The 22,201-nt window shown below is 35.1% G+C and overlaps 2 protein-coding genes across 2 annotated transcripts; both read right to left on the bottom strand.

Moving 5' to 3' along the window:
• Positions 1-3,571: 3,571 nt before the first annotated feature.
• LOC129574650 (uncharacterized) lies at positions 3,572-7,917 on the bottom strand. The gene is made up of 4 exons (XM_055456938.1): positions 5,985-7,917; positions 5,229-5,562; positions 4,743-5,099; positions 3,572-4,502 (listed from the first exon to the last, which is right to left on the bottom strand). Exons 1-4 carry the CDS (start codon positions 6,735-6,737, stop codon positions 3,883-3,885), a joined length of 2,064 nt encoding a protein of 687 aa, XP_055312913.1. The 5' UTR covers positions 6,738-7,917; the 3' UTR covers positions 3,572-3,882.
• A 4,700-nt stretch (positions 7,918-12,617) lies between these two features.
• Positions 12,618-16,261, bottom strand: LOC129574781 (uncharacterized). The gene is made up of 6 exons (XM_055457247.1): positions 15,817-16,261; positions 15,108-15,711; positions 14,800-14,983; positions 14,299-14,608; positions 13,668-14,050; positions 12,618-13,313 (listed from the first exon to the last, which is right to left on the bottom strand). Exons 1-6 carry the CDS (start codon positions 16,259-16,261, stop codon positions 13,095-13,097), a joined length of 2,145 nt encoding a protein of 714 aa, XP_055313222.1. The 3' UTR covers positions 12,618-13,094.
• Positions 16,262-22,201: the final 5,940 nt, after the last annotated feature.

Genomic DNA, 22,201 nt, shown 5'->3' with positions numbered 1-22,201 from the left:
CTTTTATAGCAAATGTATGAAGTGGATCGAGGCTCAGAGTTCACCTATAGTTACATTGCGTTCAATATCATCACAGGTATTTCATAAAAAAGAACTATTCCCCACAGCATTGTTGAAACTTGGAAACGAGTTAATGTCATCATTGTATCTTTCACAGCATCTGTAAATCATTTTGATTGGGGTGGATGGCAAAAACAATGGCATTATACAAGCTACCATTTAATTCAATTTTTGCTCTGTGAATCGTGTTTTTATCTGTCGCTATTGAAAATATGTTTGTCGGATCTATCCTCCAAATTAGTACCGCCTGAATTGAGATCGCCTGAAATGGATTTCCCCGCATTTTCTATGGCCACAATATGGTGTTTAGTTTCTACCGTTAACACAGTGACCAGTGTCAATCATTTGATTTTAGTTTATCTACTGTTTCGTGGGGTAAATCAGGAGGTAAAAAAAAATTAAATTTCACTTATTTTTATACAAAGTTTCGATATATTCTGCATTGTTCAAGCCAAATTGTCTTATTTTTTAATCGATAAACACTCTTCATACCAATGCAGGCATTGCACAAGAATTGGCATCAAATGTTAGCTGGTGAAAATTTAATGATTGCCATTTTCGTGACACTTATGATTTCGTCAACCGTTGTTGTGTCCATCAGTCCAAAAATTTCTAGTGAATTCATCATAGTGCAAATGTGTACAAGTTTCGCATGTGAGTAGTCTAGAAATATTGAACATAATTTCTTTTTACCGTTACTAACGAATCGAATTTATTCTTGTATAGTTTTGCTACACAGAACGACCGATCCGCGATGGCATAAGCAAGAGTATAGAAAAATTGTTATTATTCTTTTACTTATATTGTCTTGTCATCCGATGTCGTCCGTAATTAAATGTGCTTATATTGACATTTGGGTAAATCCAACACCTGCATCTGAGCTTGGTCAGGAATACAAAAGCAACAGAACGTTGACAAATACTGAAAGAGAATTTGATGATGATATCAATATAATTAAGACTTTCTTTGTTACTTCATTTTCAGCAGGTTTTTCACATTTCATATTTTGATATTGAGGCTTTTGATAATATTCGTTTTTTTCTAGTGCGACGATATGGTTTGTACAAGAGTCAAATCACCGTAACATAAACTACGGCAAATGAAAAGAATTACTCAGGGAAAACGACTCAGTTTCAACAACGTGTGGTATAACTGATTTAATTGTAGGAATCTATGTTCAATATGTCCAAGTGTGTTCAGTTCATGGCAATAAAAATCTGTATTTTGAATTTATCATCATTTTGTAACGACAATTTATTCAATAAAACAATGACTACCTCGTATATGCGTGTCTGATTTCTGATTTGTAAAATCGTAATCGACGTAATCTCTATATGATAAAACATCGCATGAATGGTATTTGGGCAAACGAAAAAAGGATGTAAACATTCGTAATACATGCTCTTTCGTATATACGAATATATTCTAATGTGTCATTGACTTGTGGTACAAAAAAGCAGGTAAACATACAATTGTTTCCCCTATTCACGTACAGCATAGATCTCTGATATAAATGCCATGGTTTACGCTCGTCCTTGAATAATTTCGAAAAATATAGGGGAAAAAATATGAAAATTGGGATACATCTGACAATTGAATGGTTTGGAGCGAAAATGTAATACAGAAAAGTTGAGTGGAAAAATGTCGATGATGAATGAGCGGAAAAGGGATAGCTATATAGTAAACTGTATAGTAAACTATAAAGCTATCCTTTTTCATTTGACATTTTGCGCTCAACTTTTCTGGATTACATTTTCGCTCCAAACCATTCAATTGGCAATGAGCATGTGTAGAAGAACAGATGCAAATGGCAAATATTTATCATCGTCATTTGGTTGCATATTTCTAAACAGTATCCGTAAAAATGATATTTTCATTCGATACTGATGATTTGGTCACCAATTCTGTTATTTACGCCAATGCTAACGTTCCACATCTTTATGATGCAATTCTTTTTGAGTTGTTCATGTGAGTAATTCCAAAAAATCAATTAAAAAAAATATTAACCAATTAAACTGCTATAGTTACGATACACAAACCATCAGAAAATGAAGATCAAGGGTACTGTCCAACAAGAAGAAGACCAATGATATCATTCATAATCACACAATTTGATTTGCTTTTTTTCAAAATATCCCCTACAACTTCTCTCAAATTTGTGATTGAATTAATTATATCAATAATCCTAACTTACCCTGATGACGAAGGAAAAAAACATTTTCTGGTAAAAAACATCCTGGGTGCAGCAATGATCGGCGATACAAATATCCTTTGGATTTTGTTAATCTATCAATTCGTTTGGATAATTACATATTGGATAACATTTTTGTGGCTGATGATTTTGAAGTATCGGATTTTTTTTTCGTTTCTATTAGCACAAAATATTCGTTGTTGGTTGCTCGGAAAATACTCAGGGCAAACCATTCATTTTCTGTTAAGGATCTCATTACTTTTAAGCGTGTATTGTGAAATGTTTATTTGCATAAACATCTTCAATTTAAACTCATACTTATTTGTAATAACAACACAAATTTTGAATAAACTCACTAACTACCTCGATTTTGCTTAATTTTGCAAACAAGAAGAATGATACGCTGGATAACCCACTTAATTGGTTTGTCTTAATTGAACGAAGGTCTGACTTAGATAAGTGATCTCGTTTTGGCGATTGTCGCAAGCACATAATCAATGCTGTTGAATCTGCCAAATTGGTCATACGCGTGTTACGGCCACTCTAAGTATGTAGAGAAGGAAAATTGTTTTATCAAAGTTTATCCATCCACATCTTCACAGGAGGTGGTCGTTCTCCAGGGGACCTGCGAATTTTTGACAATTTGGTTTTCGCATCTTTTTGAAGACACTGAATAAAACACCGACATTCTCGATTTTACACAATCAACTTCATATTCTTCATTCTCCACATAACTTGAACATTCAGAATTTTTTTCTTTGACAAAATAAGAGTTAGCAAACATCAATGCCCAATGGATCAAGTGAGCCCATCGAAGCGCTTGTAAAGAAAAGGAGAATGGAGAACGATCATAATTTCTCCAGATGATGAGACATCATCATAAATGAAACTAGATGCAGTCACCGATCATATTATATCGAACAAATCAATTGAGTTACAAATGAAATATAAACATCAAAGAAATGAAAGAAAATTCTCGGCTCCATTTATTTACACAGTCAATATTAAATTTATCTTTGTCCGTTGACATTTTTTATATTTCAATCTCTCACTTTATATTTGTCGTTTTTTTGGAGAACTCTTGACCAGCCAGCCTCTGGTAGCCTTGTTCAATGAACAACATGCGTAATATGGGATTAACAGAACAGGTAACATACAGCAACGCAATACAAGACACAAAAGTCAAGCATTTGTAAAGCACACACACACACACACAAACATGTACCCTTGAACCCCAAAATGTAAATAGAAATGCTAAAACAACAAATAAAAACCCACACAATATTGAAATATGACAGAAAAAAAATAATGAAAACAAAGTTTATTCTTCTTCATCAGCCAACAGTGCAACAATCTCTGAATTTATTAGGCATATCATATTTCCACGTCTCTCGCGTTTCTCTCACTCTCTCTCTCACTCTCTCTCTCTCTCTCTCTCTCTCTCTCTTCTCTCTCTCTATCATTTCCTATTCTAAGCACGTTCCTATCCGTTGAACAGTCTTGCAATCAAATTGAATGGAACATATTCGATCAATTTCTATATTACATTTAATTTTTAGAAAGATTTATGTTTCGTTTTTTTTTCGTTTTCTTATCACAACACATCGTAAAAAATTGAAAAATCTTATGAATTAATGAATAAAAAGGTTTGGCGGCAGCCGTACAGACAGAGATAGTAGAACGGAAATTAAAATAAGATCGCTCCGTTGTGAATAGCTTCGATTGTGTGTTAAAGTTTTATTATCGGTTTTTGTGGTCGTACCAAGATCAAGTTTCGGATGAATCGATTGGAATGCGAGCGTATCATCGACTGTAATTCGATTTATATCGACGACACCTTCTTTTACATGTACTTGCACTTTCGAATCGGTCGACGATGACACCACATTACCATTCATATTAAGATGGTTATCATTATCAAAGTATTCGTACTCGACTTCACCATTTGATGGTGCCGTTTCATCGGGTGCAACAGCCGTTGATTGTTTGTCTTTGTCATCAAATTCACGTGACGGTGGAATGTCATGTTTTGTTTCCATTTTCGGACATGCATTCGTTTTATTCAATTGCATGGAATAGCGGTATGGGTCGATGTCACGTCGGCAATGTTCGCCAGCCTCTTTGATGAAAATCTCATCACTTGACGCCAATGCGCCAAGAAAACATTCGTACGTCGGAACATCCAATCGTTTTGCATACGTGTAAATAATGTTATTCTCCGTCCATTGCCCAATACACTGGTATCTACGTTCTAAATCGACCGAAAAAATGGAGATAAAAAAAAAATTATGGAATTTCAAATGCGATTATAACACGAGAATGAGATAGTAAAAGAAAGATAAGCAACCAAAATTTTTGTTTTGTTTTGGTTTTTTGTGTGTGAATCGGTATTAAATGATTTTGTAAAACTTTTGGAAAAACAAACATAAAAACAATAGAAACAAAGAGAATGATGTTTGGTGAAAAGACATAAAAAGAGAAGATAACAAACCATCAAAAATCTCATCATGTCCACATATTGAAACTTGATAGTTCATTGTGTCATTTTTCTCGCAATCCGACCAGAGGCGCGCACATAAATCTTCCGCATCTGGAATTAAACCGACAAATTCACCATCAATTGGACATGGCGATAGCTCGCGAGTACTATCCAATCGGGCCTGTGTAATGAAATGTGATTTATCGAAAAATTGATCGCTGCATATGCTTTCGATGCCGCCAAGGTAGCTATCAATAGTTCCGCCGTTATCATTTAATGAGCTTTGGTGTACGGTCTTTGAACCAATTTGGAATTCCAACACATTTGCACTCCGTTTATGGATCGACACACAATGGTATTGTTCTTCGCCTACAAAAATCACATTCCAAATATTAGCTTCAAAGCGAAAGATAAGATACAACGCAAAACCACTTTTTTTTTCTCCGTTCTGTTTATGGTTTTAAGTAATATATGCTACAAATATGTATATGCACTTACCACATTGGGTTTGACTAAATGTCAACAAACGAACACTTTTTGAGTCATCAATGGAAGCGGTGTTGTAATATGCAACCGCTTTCATGGTGTACGTTTTAAATGACGATTGATCACGGTATACGATTTGATGGTCATCAATGGTCAAAAATTCAAATTCGCCATGCATCCAAATGGGTAGACGCTGGTATTGATGCAACTGATGGTCGAATGAATGATTTTTTATCGGATACAATTCCAAGATCTCTTTGCGATCGTACATATCGCGCGGTGAACACAACGAATCGGCATTTAGCGACACAGTGATTATATTGGTGTCGGGATCTTTTACGAAAGTCTAGATTTGATGAAAGTGAATTGAAAATAAATTGTTGATTTGAAAAATCGGACTTTTTGGTTTTATCAAAGAATAGATCGATTCGGAAATTTTGAAGTTTTCGCAAACATTTTCAAATTTTTGTCAATTCAAATTCGAGTCTTTTAAAATTTTGAACTTTCTTCGAAATTACAAATTTTGTTGTTAACCAGTCAAATGAAAAGAGTTGTGAATCAATGTTGTGGTTAAAATCATTCATCATGTTTATCGTTTACTTTCATCGTTAAGATAGTCCATTCTGATTCTTCACATTGAAATCATTCAACAAGCATCTTTTGGATCAAATTTTACGAACGAAAATGTAAACAAAACGGAAACCAAAAGAGCAAAGAAAAAAAAGACAGCAAAAAAAGAAAAGAAATAAAAAGTAAGAATCAACTAACCGCACAACGATATTTCGGTCCAAAGCTCTGATGGCCGGTATTCATGAATGCAACAAAGTTTTGATTCTCATGTCCTTTCCATTGGCCCAAGCATTCAAGCGTAGCTCCATAGTCATTAAAAGTGCATTGTCGAAATCGTAAATTGAGCGCCGAACCCGATGGGCAATTATCCAATTCGGAGTTTTTCGAATCGCATCCCGTGGTTTCGGGTCCGCCATCGTCAATGGTCAGCATAAAATGATATCGTCCGTTAAACGGGCAATATTGACGTTTAATCTCTTCGCCATTGTATTCAAGTGTTTTGTACAGTATGATTTCTTTTTGTGTCGGTTGATCATCGACCATGCTATCGGTGGGGCATGATGCAATCGCTTTTTCTTCATTTGTATAGCATTTGGAACCGTAATCTTGTTCAGTCTCTGTATGGATGCGTAGCACATTTCGTGATACTAAATTAACGTGAATGCATTTATAACAGCTAGTTTCATCCGAGTCCATTCGCAGAACGATATTGTTGGCGATGCGACGATGACACAGGCCCCAAATTGGTATTGAGTCTTCGGTGATGTTAACATGTGTGTACGATACTTGATTCATATGTGTAACCGTTGTTTGAGTGATGTACTCGCCTTGCATCTCGGTTGCAAAGTAACAGACCGCTGTTACGCCTAGCGGTGACGCTAGAAGAGCAACAACAGCAAATTTAACCAGAAGCTTCATGTTGAACAACATTAAGCCACCACACTCGACCATTTACAGTGTGTTTCCACTTTGTATGCTTTTTTTTTGTGTGTGGCCGCGCCGCTTCGCTTTGCTCTGTCTCTCGGGCTCTGTACTGTGTACTCTTCACGACGAGTGTTCTGAATTTACGCTTCACAAATCGATTCTGGAACAACAACGGGGCAATTGCGCTTGAGAAAACAGTTTGTGTGTGTTTTTTTTTTCTTCACTTGTTACTTCTTCTTCGGTAATTTCTATTTGCTTTTTATATCGGGAAGCAGCGAACACACTTCTAGCTCATTTTTTTTCCTCTCGTTGAAACGCCAGCCAGGCCGTGTAAAACAAACAAATCAAGACAAATAAATGGCTTAAGCAAAGAGTTTAGCGGTGCGAGGATGTTCTTTTTTGTACTATTTGATTTGAAGATATTTTTTTCGTTGACGATTTTTTTCCTTCTTCTTCTCTTATTGGTTCATTGAAATTTTTGGAATATTTTTCGAAGAGTTTTGGACTTTTTTTTCACATTTTTTAGATCATTCAATCGAAATTCCAAATTAAATGTCTAATTGTTGAGCAGAATTCTAATTTATCAACAGGTTGATTGTAATCATAACAAGTGTCTTAGAACATGCACAATGCAAAGATTTGGCTCGGTTTTGTATCTCTATTTTTATTCCACTGTTTCACTGATTCCACACACTTCTCGGTATCCTAATCACACACAATAATTCCGTAACTTTTTTTTATCAGGAAAAAAAACACTGAGATGATGTCACTGACAATAGGGCTTGTGTTCTGAATTCTATCGCCAAAATGTCGATTGATCGATCACGTTGTTATATTGAGTAACAACAAGTAACAATAAAGTGTTTGATCTTTTTGTATCTTTTTTTCCCCTCTGAACAAAAATTTTCACACTTGTTGCCGATTGTTGCTCTTAAATGTTAACAACTTGATTCAGGAAATTGAAGTGATTTGATGCCGCCGCATTCTGTCTGCAACTCAATACATAACTGATACACGCCACTGATTCACTGAAGAGTAAATCTGAGCACTTCTCTCCGCTCTTCTCTCGATATGCTTTAGATCGAGATGAATGTAAGCCGTATTCTGAGTTTTAACGTTCACTAACTTGAACGAATGAACGAATGAACGAATGAACGAATGAACGAAAAAAGTACACACACAACAAATCAACAACAAGTCCGAAGATAGAGAAAAGAAGGAGAGTCAAGCCAAGGTAAGATGAAGAAAAAAAACAAAACAACAACACGCACATACATACATGCATGCACAGCACACGGTAATCAACATTGAGGAATATAATCAACAAAAAGGTAAGAGAAACGGAAAGAAAACTATAAAGAATGGAACCATTCAGAAGTATTGGTTATTCGATATATTCGATTCCGCACATAAATTAGTTAAACTCTAGTGTGTAAGTGTATATCTATCTTTCTTGCTATGTCTCTTTTTCTCTCTCTTTCAGCATTTGCTTTTTCATGCCATTCGCTCACATGCACCAGATCTCATCACTTGTTGTGTCTGTGCCAGTCGTTGTGTGTGTGTGTGAGAGTAAGTGTGAGTGGTCGCTTTGCTTTCTTTCTGCTTTTTTTTTGAATGAACCATCCAAAGAATGCTCAAAAAATTTACTTCCAATTTTCAACTCTGTGTATTACTATGGACGATTCAGTTCGGGTACAGAGCATTTCTTCTCCATCTCACTCTCTGTCTCTGGATCTCTCTCGATGTGTGTGTGCTTTATTTTTCTTCGTCTCTCTGCCCCATCTCGCACTTGCCGCACGATCACACAAACACACGTACTGCTGTGTATTCAACGAATTTCATTCATAAATTGTGCACGGCACTTGTGCAGACCAAGCTTGAACAACACGGAACCCAATTGCCATTATCATTTCTTATTTCTTCTTCTCTGGAATTGACGCTTGGAAAATGATTGATTGTCTACGTACTAAACACTCGAAAAGATCATAATTGTCGGGGCTCTTTCAAGAATTTCATGAATTTTTCGCAGTTTCTCTCTCTCTTCGAATTCGAGAATTGTTTGCAATTTGCATGGTTTTTGTTTGCAGTAGTCGAGAGAATATTTTGATTTTTGATGAATTGTGTACGAGAATGCTTCGAAGAATTCATTTTTGTCTGCACAAAAAATCCATTTGTCTGCGCCAACAAATATTCTGAGCTGCAGAATTTAATTGAAAATAAGTTTCTGCTGTATTTTAGTCGTTACATGGAATTTTAATGTTTAAATTGATTCATTAGATCGTAAGTGGTTGAAAGCATTTTCTCAAAGTGGGAATGAAAGTTCTTCTGGCTTCTTCATTCACCTGAAATACGTCGCCTTGTTTGCAAAAAACAACCGTTTCATTCCGTTCATACCAAACACAAAAACAGATCTCTCTGAAAGTGAGACACATTTCGTGATGCCGTGTAGTTGCGCGTCATTTTCTCACATCAATGAATGGAAACAAAAAGTTTTTGTATTTTAAGACATGTTCGGCTGAATCAGCAAAGAGAAGAAAAAAAATCAACAAAACAATGAATAGAGCAACCCAATGAGTAGTGAATGCAACCAAAGACTCCTAATTATATTCCAGGCCATGTATAGCTGGTATTGTGTGCTGGCAAAACAATAAAGTGAGCTGAACTTATAACACGGTTAGGCAATGGTCGGTAACATATATCGTAAGTTACAATTCATAACAATGGCAGCAACAGTTTTTTTTTATTCTCTCACACGCAGGTGTATTCCCAAGCCGGAACAACAAAATTTCACCAAAAATTTCGTACTTTTCATTTCACCCACGAAACAAGAGAAGAAGAAAAAGAAACAGCGGTTCACTCGAATAATGCAAACGACTGACTTCGATCGGCGGGACCCGCTCTCGATCACAACAATTCTTGCTATCTTTTCTCCCATCATTTCAAATTCATAAAAATGTGACCAGTTACATGGTCATTGTTGACGAACACAATTTATTGGTAGTTTTGTGAGGTCCCAGCACACACACACTCCCTCTCTCTCTCTCTCTCTTCATTCACTCTCTTATTTAATGCTTTCGAAAAACATCGAAGAGAAACCAAAAGGTGAACATTAGAAACAAAAATGTATCTCGTACACCGTGCACAATGCCCGATATTTAATCCAGCAACATTGACCCATTGCATGTAGGTGTGTTTTTGTTCCCTTTTTTCTCTCTCTTCTCTCTCTCCCTCTTGATCTCTCTCTCTCTCTCTCTCTCAATCTCTTCCTCTCTCTCATTCTTTTCTCTCCCTTTCGTTCTCCATTTCACTCTCTCTATTCGTTTTCGATCGTAAATTATCCATTCATTGCAGCCGTGAAACTAGTGCGCTTCATTTTCAAATGCGATCAAAAGTGATCGAAAATTTGTAACAACAACAACATCTCTAAATTAGTAAGAAAGGGCTCTAATGCTTCCACGAAATTTACATTTAGAAGAAGAGACCGAAAGAAACGAGTCGAAGTGATGACGCACTCATTGAACAACAACCGTCAACAATAAAAAATTTTCCTTCGAAACATCATCTTACGTGCAAGAAAATTAGTTTCATTTGTTGTTACAGCAATACATAGCACGCATTTACTCCTTTAAATTAACCATTATCGTCTCTCACTCAACAGCGTTGGCTTCTTCTAAAAACAATCAACTGGAACAAATCCCATTCAAGAAAGAAAAAAACAGACGTCGACGACGACGAAGAAAATCCGAAACAAGTCTAGTGCAACGGTGAAGCAGAAAAAAAAAGAAATCGTTAAATTGTTTGACTAGACTTCGTCAATAACACGATCCTCCAGTCCATTATAATTCATGTGTTTTTTTTCTCCTCTCTATTCATCTTCTGGTTCGTTTCACATTCAATTTTTCCCTTGCGGTTAGATCTCTATTGCTCTGATATAATTAGTCAATAATCCCAAAAAAGGTCGATTTATGATCACTAAAACCTCGAAAACAAGCAGCTCAAGAAAATAAGCAGTTCTATTTCGTGCCGCAGCAAACATTAGCTTGATTTGTGTACGTTGTATCTATTCGGGTCGAAACAAAACGATTGTTGCCATTCTCAGATTGTTCCTTTCTTCCTGGAATTCGTTCGTTTTGGATGTCGTTAATAATTGCATAAGAATTCAGCGCGGCACACACACAGGATGTTCAAAGTTTTTTTTTCTCGTCTCAAACACGTATTTATTTTTGCCATAGTTTTTTTTTCTCGAATCAAATCCCATCGATGATCAGCTAAATGATATTTGGGTTGCAAAAACGATCCACAAAAACAATATCGAGTAGAAGGTTGCAAAACCGACATTCATTTGGACTCATTTGCATAGAATATTCCACCTCACAAAGGGAAAATAAAAAAAAGATGTCTACCGTTTTATGCTTTATACTATAGGTATTCCAATTACAAATTCCATACATATGTTTTTTTTTCCAACGGACATTGAGCAAATAAATTACAAATGTGTGCACTTAATTCTATTGACTAAAAAAAAATCGGCTTTTCACTTCCACAACAAACGAAGAAAAAAAAATGAAACGATGTAAAATAAACACAAAATCACTGTCTCTGCTTTATTCCTAATGCTCTTAAACTTAAAAAAAACATTCGTTCTTGTTTCTTCCATTGGTTTAAATTGCGTTTTCAGTTTTAAAGGACCGACCGAGAAAAGAAAAACCATGACGTACAATTGATTTAATTGACAATTTCAGCAATGTGTCTTGCAAGTGGCAATGAAGTCTCGATGTAAATGTGTGTTTTCTTTTAATTTATTGCATGCATGTTACTTTAGGCTTTTTTGATTGCCGAAATTTTCTCTCTCTCTCTCTCTCTGTATTGCCGAAATTGCTTGTCATACTCATTTCGATAAGAAAAAAAAATGAAACGAAAACAAGCCATACAATATTTTGTTTTCATTATGATGGCATCTGCACAATGTCTGTCAATGCTTGTGAAATTATGGAGTAAAGTCTATTTTAACTCAGTTTCACAAATTGGAACTTATAATGAATAATTCTGACTTCATTTACATGCTCGGCGCGCGTGTTTTTCTTCTTTTATTTCTTCTTCATTCATTTGCATGACGCTTCTCACTAATCACATTTTTTCGGTATTGTCTGCAATGTATGTCTACCTTTAACCTATGACTTGTATTCGTTGAAATTGTTGAATTGTTGCCGTTGGTTCTTGTTGTAAGGCACAAAATTTTCATTCTGCATTGAAATTTTTTTCGGTCATTTTACAAAAATTTTAATCGCCCCGAGCATATAATCGAATCGCATACATTATTATGGCACAAGTATATATATCATGAGTAAACGGCACAATGGTTTCGAATGTTTTCTTTTGTGAAAATTGTCGATTGGTCTGCCATTACTTATTTTTTTATCTTTCTGGTAGCTGTTGGCCAAAATTTTCACTTGATTTGTGAATGTTGAGCAAAAATCCAATTTTACAGCTAAATTTTATTTTTTTTTTATTGCTAATTACTGTCCTAATGCTTGTCTAATCAGTATGTAAATATGTTGTGTTTTTGCTCTTGGAACATAAAAATCCTACTCACTTGATGGGAAAGAAAAAGGTTTTGAAATAAATTGAAAATCCAATAAATTAAAATACCGTCTATTTGAAAAGCGCTTAGATCATACCCGTTATGTTCTGTAAGAATTTAGGTGATAATAAAATGGTTCGATTTGCTCTTCAAATCGAAAAACCACTTTTTATTTTATTACAAGGCCTGGACAAAATCGCCAATGGATAAATGGCTCAATAAAAAAAATAAAACAAACGATATAAAAGTGACGTTCGAGACATACGAGAGATGAAAACGACTCTCATATAGGTGAACGAGCGCATCTCTTGTCATTAAGTCATTTCCATTCGTCGACTTCATCGTAAGCCTACTCTATAAACTGAATATGAATAATTTCTACCGTTCTTCTTTTTCTTTGTTCTAAATTCGAACGTCTAATATAAAAGTGCCTATGGTATATATATATATATATATATAAACTAGCTAACTCACTCTATATGTTCTAGAAGTTGAGCAATTGTTTTCTATGATGATTTTTGTAACAGTAAGTAATAATAATTGTTTTTTTTTTCATTTTTCCATAAGGTTAGGCACATTTTGTTTTGTATACTGTGCGTGCTCCGTTGTACGCATCTTCAAATCTTAACTCTGTTCTCTTTTTTATTCTTTTTGGATTATAATGATAATTATTCTGAGGGGGATGGGAGGTCAATGGCAAGGGAGAGATCTTTTGTGGATGGAATCGTTTAAAGGCATTTTGGATTTTGGATTTTTACCTAGTTTGATCATCACACAGCAGGTGAAACAGGTGTACAATTTGCCTACCAACTACCATAGTCGAAGAAACCGTCCACGGTTAACTCCGGATCGGCCATATTGACCAAATTGCCAAATTCATGGTCGATGTCAATGACTGTATCCATATGCGACAACGAGTATGGCATCGGTTCGACGATTACATTCGATGTAGATGCAGCTGTTGTAATTGTCACACCGCTCAGTAAATTGGTTTGCTGATCGAGACCACCTTTGATGAATGTCTGAATGGAAAAATTTGGAAATTTGGCGTTTATTAACTGGAGATTTTCTTAAGACGTTTGTTCGAACATAATTCAAATGGTTTGAATTTTAAATTTATCTAATAATTTCAAATTGTTCAAAGTGTTATTCTATGATGGAAATCTCAAAAATGCTATTTTCTTGACAAAAGTGAAGAAAAATGCTTTACATTTAAAAAAAAATAGCAAAAAAATGCAATTCCATCAGAACGAATAACAGAAAAATTACCTCCATTGAATCAACGAAAAAAAAGAAACGAATTGATTCGACTTGAGACCGATTCTAATGTACAGAATGCCTGAATCAATTCAATAATTATGCATAACAAAACTCACCTCATTGGATGAATCATTCAAAATAGCGGCCGTTATACTTGATTCGACAAGCACATTTCCATTGGCACCGGGAAGATGTTGTTTATGTGAATCATGATCAACGAAATAGCGGTCAGTTGTTTGGCTACTGGTTTTATCGAAATTGCAACGAATCATATCGTTGCTGGATTGATCCAAATCGGAACCGTTTATGATGACCAAATCATTTGTGATCACATCGCTGATGAGCTCATGTTCGAGTTGCTCATGATGAACGGAATTGTGCAGCGATTGCATGAAATGCGTATTCGTTATGCCGTGTATTTCCGACCACATGTTCTTCGTATCGTCTGTCATCCCGTTGCCCGAACACATGGACGATGAACCATCGCTAGCTGAACTCACTATTTTTTTTTTTGATGACAGACAGAAAACGAATGTTGTTCAATTTACAACCAATTCTATTCATAATAATTATCGATAATTATAAGCATTTTAAATGACAATTAACTTCAATGGTGCAATGCCCTTGTTGGGATTTTTTTTTCAAAAATGAGTTTCCATTTATGAAAACAAGGATTCATGCTCGATATTACGAAAGGGTCGGCAAAGGGTTGGAAATATCCAATGAAAAAATATTGAAAATACAAACCGTTACAACTGTCATTTGTGGTGATGCTTAACGCTGGTGTACACTTCAATTTAGTGGAATTGTTCGATGGTTTGGTACTCGTGGCTGATGATGATCTCTGTATGTTTCGTCGTGGTGGAAGTCGATTTCGATGCGGTTGAGACACACGGCTGCCGTCATCACGGTGCTTTCGTCGATTGCGTACACGTTTCTTTTCGCTTTTTGTGGCATTCATGGATAGTTCCCAGTAACCTCCTTTCCCCTTTTCGGTTTTATCACGCGCAATTTTGGTGAAACAAAAATGCAATGACAAATTGTGACGTATTGAATTCTGAAAAGAGCAATTTAATATTCAAAATCATTCATACGTCATTTTCATTGGCCATACATCTTTTGATTAATTCCATTGGAATGACATATGGTGCGATGACTCAAAAATCCAATCATTAAATCAACTATTCACTAATGACTGTTATTGAAAAAAAAAAATGGAAAATTTGAACAGAAACAGTCTTTGCTTACATTCCAATTTTTATTGTATCGAAAGTATGCGAAATGCTCTTGGATCCATTTGCAAATATCCTTAAGTGTCATGCGTCCTCGGTCCATCATAGCCATGGCGATGATTTGAGCATAATTAAATGGTGGCTTTTCCAATGGATCCATTTTATAGATTCTCTCACGTTCGGCATAATTTTTTTGGCTTCTGCAATTGGCACAAAATTTGTATTTGTTATCATTTTTTTCCCGTTTTCCAAATCGATTGGAATATTAATCACAAAGCGAAAAATTCAAAACTTATGTATTATTCACACATGCGTTCAACTCACTGTTTAACTTGGATTGTGAATTTTTTGAATCGTTCTTCGGACAAGTCTTTTTCGCTGATTACTGGAGCGGCGGCATGTTGTTCGTCATCAATATCGTTCATAATACAACTGGTAATGCCATTGACAAGTGTTGAATGTGAATTGGCGTTGGAATTTTTGCGATTGACGGAGTTTGAATCGACTGGCCATTGGGCGAGATTTTTGAGATCAATCAACCAGCCCAAGTTGGTGAGTTCATGTTCCGATGAACTGTCGTCATCATCGTCGTCATCATTGTTGTTATCCACTTGGGTGGTCATACCGGGTCGATGATGTTGATCCACTGTGGTGGTTAATGTGCGTGTTTGCGACGTGGAAACGCACTGTTCAATTATTTCCTGTTTCACTTCGCACTTGTCAATGATTTCTTCCTGTTTCACCACATTCATTTCGTCTAATTCAGAATGAAATTCCTCGCAGGTTTCATTTTCTATCTCTTCCTCCTCCTCTACTTCTTCTTCTTCTTCCTCCAACGCTTCGATTTTCGTCGTGTGGTGATGATGATGGTGGTGGTGGTCGTCATCGTCTTCGTTGTCATTTTTTACCGTTACCAATAAATCGATACCTATTGAATATAGAAATGGGACAGTTACGATAGCAAATATGCATAACAAATTGCAGCCAAAGCACAGAGTGGCGATAAAGAATGAACGAAAAATGGTCGACGTACCTTTTAATGCTCTTAAATTATTGCTACTATTTTTGGTTTCATCGTCAAAATCCATTTGTGGACCTTCAATTAAAATCAAACCATTGCCAATGATTGTGTAATTGATGTACTGATTTTGAGCGATGTCATCACATGTAGCGATCATTTCGTCGCTCGTTTCAAGTTCAATTGAATGACAATCTTGTGATATTGCAATTTCTGAATCACTAAACTCAATTTGATGCATTAATATTTGATCACTATTGAACTGTGTGCTGGCGGCGGTGGTGGTGGTTGTGGTGATGGTGTTGTTGATGGTGGTGATGGTGCTTTGGTCAGACAATTGAATATCGTCGTCCGAATTAAGGCTTGACACAATGGGCATATCAAATTTATCCAAATAATCCTTATGTATGGTGGTGGTCAATGTATCATTAAACGATTGAAATTGAACCGATGGAATCATCGTTTCTACGATTCAATTTCGATTTCAACTCAATTTATTTCGTTTTTTTTCACTTTTTTTTCTATTCCCTCACAATGATCACGGCGATATTTCGTCAAGGACACAATTTAATTCACCAAAAAAATATATGACGATTTATCTTTGGTGGAATTGGAAATTTTTCATTTAGTAGCACACCACTTCACTATATACACTACGGCCGATTCACTTATTTCACGCAGAATTTAATGATAATTTACAACAAACTAAAGTATTCATCTAGCATTTTATATCAAACGAATTGAGGTTTTCGACAAAATTTAAATGCGCATCACAATAAATTGAGCAATGATTCACAATAATTTCGTTTCAGATTTTCCTTGTAATTTTTCGCCGTGAAGAAAAGGACGCTTGACGCCTTTCTTTTCCGTTTTTTTTTCTTCTTCTTCTCCTTATTTTTTAAATGTTAAAGTGAGCACTTGTTCTGAGTCGTTTTTTAACCAACTAAAAAAAAATTTCGGTTCGACGTATTTATTTGAAACGCGTACGTGTGATTTGGATTATGTGTGCAAGTGTGTGTCGTGTATGTAGCCGTAGCACACCGTTCGTTTCATTTCGAACTGAAAGCGAACCGAAAAAAAAGGATCGATACCACCGTTCCTTGGAATATATCACATATATATATATATATAAATTTGTAAAAGAAATAAAAAAAAAATTGCTAACAACGACAACGACAACTCGCAGCTCGGCAGCACACAGGAACAGGACGGGTGAAATTATGCGGTGCACAAGTACAGTTGACCATTAGCAATTGTGAGTCACTTTTCGTTTCAATCGTTCATACCGCGGACGAAGGAGCGTGAGCGAACAAGCAAGCGAGCGAACGAGCGAACATACACTACCACTAATGACCGCACCGCGCGCGATTGGCTCGAAACTTAACAAAATTAAGACTCTCACGATACACGTATTTACACCAGAACACAGAAAAAAAAATCGTGAAACGAACGGGAAAAATGGAAACCGTTTTCGATTAGTGGCCAGTAAAATGGGAACGCGTTGTCAATACAATTGTAGGGTAAAAACACGGCATCCACAGCGGTTGCTTTGGTCAACGTTTTGATTGTGGTTTTGTTTGTTGTCCAAATGTGAGTGTCGACGTTTGATTCGTATCGAGCTGAAAGTAGCGTTCACAATTAAACCGAAAACAATTACAACGTAGGACCTACGTCGTAGGTGGACTCTGCCAGTATGGTCGATGGTGAATTGAATGACCACAAAGCATAGATGCAAACCAATTGGCCAAGCCACGCTACCGTAAATGACCACTTTTGGTGTGAATCACTTGTTTAATTTTTCTTTAAACAATTTTCAGCAAAACAATTTCAACCACTTTTCACAATTTGCCTTTTAATAACGGCAAAATATTTCTTCTAAAATTCTAATTTCTTTGAACTCAAAGTGAAAGAACAAAACTTTGTTGTTAAAAACACTTTAATTGCCATCAGAACATTTAATTAATGTAAATTTTTTTTCTTCATATTTACGCAATTTGCATTTACTATTTAAATCACAAGAATTCGATGTGAGATTGATTCAACCGTTATTTCACCACACAACGGTGTTGCCATTTGATATTTCAATTTCTCAATGTCCTTGAATTCTTCACATTTTTTTTCCACGTTCGTTCAGTGTACACAATCTTTGAATATGCCATAATTTCTTCTATTGATATTGTTGAGTCAGTGGAAAGTGTTCAATAAATTTTGGCTCAAACTGACCCAAAAAAATGGACTTTTGCGTTTACGTATTATTTTCTGTCCGTTCTATCCACTCTCACTTGCAAACGTAACTTGACTCAAGCCGCATTTGATTGTTATTCATACGAATATTGTTGTTTTAATGTTACCGTTACTATTATAGTCATATATATTTGCCAGTAAACACCTGTATTTGTGTGTTCATAGTGGCTCTATATGAGGATATAGCACACACTGTGCACTTGAACGTACGTTGCTCTTACCGTGTGGTAGTAGGGGTTGCAGTTAACAATATCAACATTATTACGACAATAAAATTAAAACTGGCCGAGAGAGAGAGAGAGAGAGAGAGAGAGAGAGTGAGAGAAACACATGCTTCGTGTGATATAATATGCATAAAACCAGGAGGGTCGACGAAAAACAACAACAAATTAGAGGACAAAAAAAACACAGGGAAAAGAGATAGTGAATATACGTGAAACTATCATGTGTGACACCCCTTTTTTCCAAGTCATTGTGTGCTCTATTGTTTACAGCGAGAAATCGGAACAGAAGCGAAAAATAAAAATGTAAATGAAGAATAAGGTAGAAAATGAGGTACGTTTGCAGATGGTTTGACAATACAATCAAATAACACTTAATTTTCAATTTGCATGCCCCTCAGGAAGATCCTTTACATTGCACACCGTATATTTTGAATGTGTGGTGACAACACCAAATTAATACAACCAGTTTGTATATTATACCATTTTGTGGCTCTTCAACACTAACGGGTATATTATTGGTTATCGGTGCTGTTGTCTGCCTATTTAGATTACATTTATCGCTTAAGATTTTATGTTGAAATAAATTGATGTCGTAACATATGTTTTCAAACACTTGAAAAATGGAATTTAGCACGCTCGATTTTCCTTTCGTAAAAGCCAAAAACTGCCATTTTCCACCTGCCATTTTTGCCACCCACAATAAGTGGCAATTTTCGATGGATGCATTAATTTTTCATAAACTTTCCGTTCTGTACATTTACTAAGTGAAATTTGAGTAAGCATTGATAGGCGGCTTATTAGCCAATAACCAAACTTTAATCACCGATATTTATTCCCGGTGGCAAGCTTATCAGCAAGACTCATCGAAGTAGCCTATGGTCAAATGATTTTCTTCCGATTAAACCTGTAACGAGCGATTTTTCTTTTCTTTTGAATTCTTTCTTTTTACTTTTCCATTTAAATTTCAAAATCTTCTGAAAATTCAAACGGTCATGTTCTATACGATACACAGACATTGTGTTTGAGGAATTTTGGCACAATCTATAAAAAGTTTTTTGATATCGACGAGGATTCGTTGAAGTTTTATCATGAATTCGAGAGTTTCATGTTGATGATAAGTTGAATATTTTCATGGCTGGATTCAATGAATTGAATTTGTTTTTGTGACCAAGCACCGGTTCGGATATAGAAATATGCAAGATAAATATGCAAAGCATAGACGCATACGGACGACCGTGCGACGGACGTATTAACGGGCGATCTTGCATTGCGAGACGTGTGTGTATGAATACAGTATACAGCAAACAACGATGGCTCTGGTGATACCTATACGATGGCTATGATTATACAGTATAGAACATCTAGGTAAACTTATTTCTATGTCCGAACCGGTGCTTGTTTGTGACAAATCGATCGAGCAGCACTTGGTAAATTAATCAATTGCAGCTTTTGACATACAATAGGACATTAAGATTGGAGTTGCTTTTATTCTAATTACGGACGATAAATTTACAATATTCACATTTTTAAAGATGTGGAACGCATAATTTTGTCAAAACACTGCGTGCATTTTGTTGTCGAATACCTATTGACATGAATATTAACCCTTTATCACATTTCGGTTCCTAAAGTAACCAGATACGCCAGACGCTATAGCTATGAAACCACTGAATATTTTTACATTCTTGTTTGGAAACAAATGTAGGGAATTGAACTAGCTTTCATTTGATACTTTACAGGCTACAATGGCTGGATGGAAAGTTTTTTCTGTTCATGTACTGCTGTAAAAAAAATGCGAAATTATAGCAGAATTCCACATTTTTCCTCCTCTTATCTTGTGGGTTTGTTCATTCTTTTCAATTGTCGAATTAGGACTCGTAGGACCAAAACACATCAATTTAACTTTCTGCATAATTAGTTTTATGAAATTTAATTTTTTCAAGCTTTTATAGTGATTTGACACTTTTGACTCTTTTCCGATTTTCTCGACAAATACGCAATTTTTCAAAAATCTAAGTATGAGGTTTTTATTTATCGTGGCACAAAACATATGTCAAAATGATTCAAAAACAAAAAATTGTGCATCAAAGGGTTAATATAAAAATAAAGTTGAAGAACTATTATCACACTTTCAGTTAATCTCACTTACACTTTGTTAAACACACAGTCAAACTCAGATAAATTTTCTGCCGCAACAATGTTTCATATTCCGGATCCAGAGTTGTTCACTAAAAAATCCACCTATAAGAATACATTTGACCAGCCGGCCAACTTGGTTGAATTCCAATCACAATACGTGAAAAAATCAAGTCAAAATATCCCAAAAGAAACCAGCCAGTCAATATTTTCTTTCACAAGAGTCATTTGAAGTATTCAATTATTCGATCATGATGATATATGACTTTCTTTCGATGTAAATCCTGTGGTGATATCCTGAATGATCCATTGCGATATTTTTGAAAATCGATATAACTGCACGATTGAACTCAAAAATGAACTGCTGTGAATCGTTTAAAAAAAATCCAAATTTCCAAAGAAAATCTTCGGTACAAATTCTGAATAAAAATGGTAGCAAAATGGAAATGCTTTTTAAAAAAAAACTTTTCATTTTATTTCTATGTACATGAAAATGATGTTAAATCTGGTTGTATTTTCACATTTATTTGGACATTGTTTGTTTCACATTATTGTTCGTTGACCGATATTACTGAAAACACCATTTGAATCTGAATTGGTTAACAACCAAGACAAAATGAATATTTTATTAATGAAATGTATCTGGAAATGCGGTGTTGTTAGATACAAAAAGAAAAAAAAAAACAACACAAGCCTTTCAAAAAAGCAGACAGAATTGGTTTTGGTCTTTCTTTTTTTTTTCTCAAGCGATTTTTAATTGTATCGGTTTTTTTATTTTGTTTTATGTGTATTAATTTTCGTGTGTGTTTTTTTGGAAAAGTTTTTTTTTTTTTGAGGAAAAAGTTGTTCCCTTGAATCACAATGAATGTTGCCTTTCAGCAAAACAAAAAAAAATCTTTTCTTTCGTTCTAGTATTCAAACTTAATATGTATTAGAATGCAGGTTATTTCCAAGTGATTTTTCTTCCTTGTTGTGTTTTTGTTTCAATATAATTGAACATTTTGTAAGCAATGATAAGTTCACATTAATATACGCGGGGATCAATAAATTTTTCATAATGATGAATGAATTTACACATCGTTGAATATGTTTATGTTTAAAAAATACTCCCATTCCAATTGACTGTCTGAGTGTATATGTGTTCGATCCATTGAAATTTTGAAAATTATCTCTTGAGTCTCATTCTCTTTTTTCTCACACATATATATATAAAAAAAACATTATCTAATGCCCAAAATTTCGGCTTTCAGACTCCTGATGAAAAAGAACTTGTATTGCTATTTCGAAAAAAATATACTGATATTTTCAATTTGAATGAAGAGAAAAAAATATATATATCAAGCTAAAAGACAATCACACCGCAAAAGAAAAAATAATGGTTCAAAGCATTTCCCATTTTCTTTTATATGTCTATTTTGATTTTCAATTTAAACAAAAAAAAAGAAAATAAATTGTTTGGTTAGTAGATTGACCGGAAAAACATTGATTCGTCCAACAAAAAAAAAAAACAGAAGAGAAAAAAATCGTTTATCTCATGAATTCTTTTTCTTGGTAAGCTAAATTATCGGCGACTGGCGCTGTGTGAGAGTATCGGCCGGCCATATCTAAATTACAACAACTAAAATTTAAAATTTATTCACATGTATCTTATCAATATCAATATCTATACCTCATCGTGTCATCATTTCATCGTTCGTTTCGTAAATCATTCACTTTATCAAACAAACAAACAAACAAAATTATTTCCTGTATTCGAATGCGTTACATTACAAATCAATTGTACAATATGTCTTCTA

The sequence above is a fragment of the Sitodiplosis mosellana genome, unplaced genomic scaffold (assembly GCF_009176505.1).
Source record: "Sitodiplosis mosellana isolate CC-2019 unplaced genomic scaffold, AAFC_SMos_1.0 Smas_scaffold_6165, whole genome shotgun sequence".
Lineage (NCBI taxonomy): Eukaryota > Metazoa > Arthropoda > Insecta > Diptera > Cecidomyiidae > Sitodiplosis > Sitodiplosis mosellana.
This window is presented reverse-complemented; position numbering and strand designations above follow the sequence as displayed.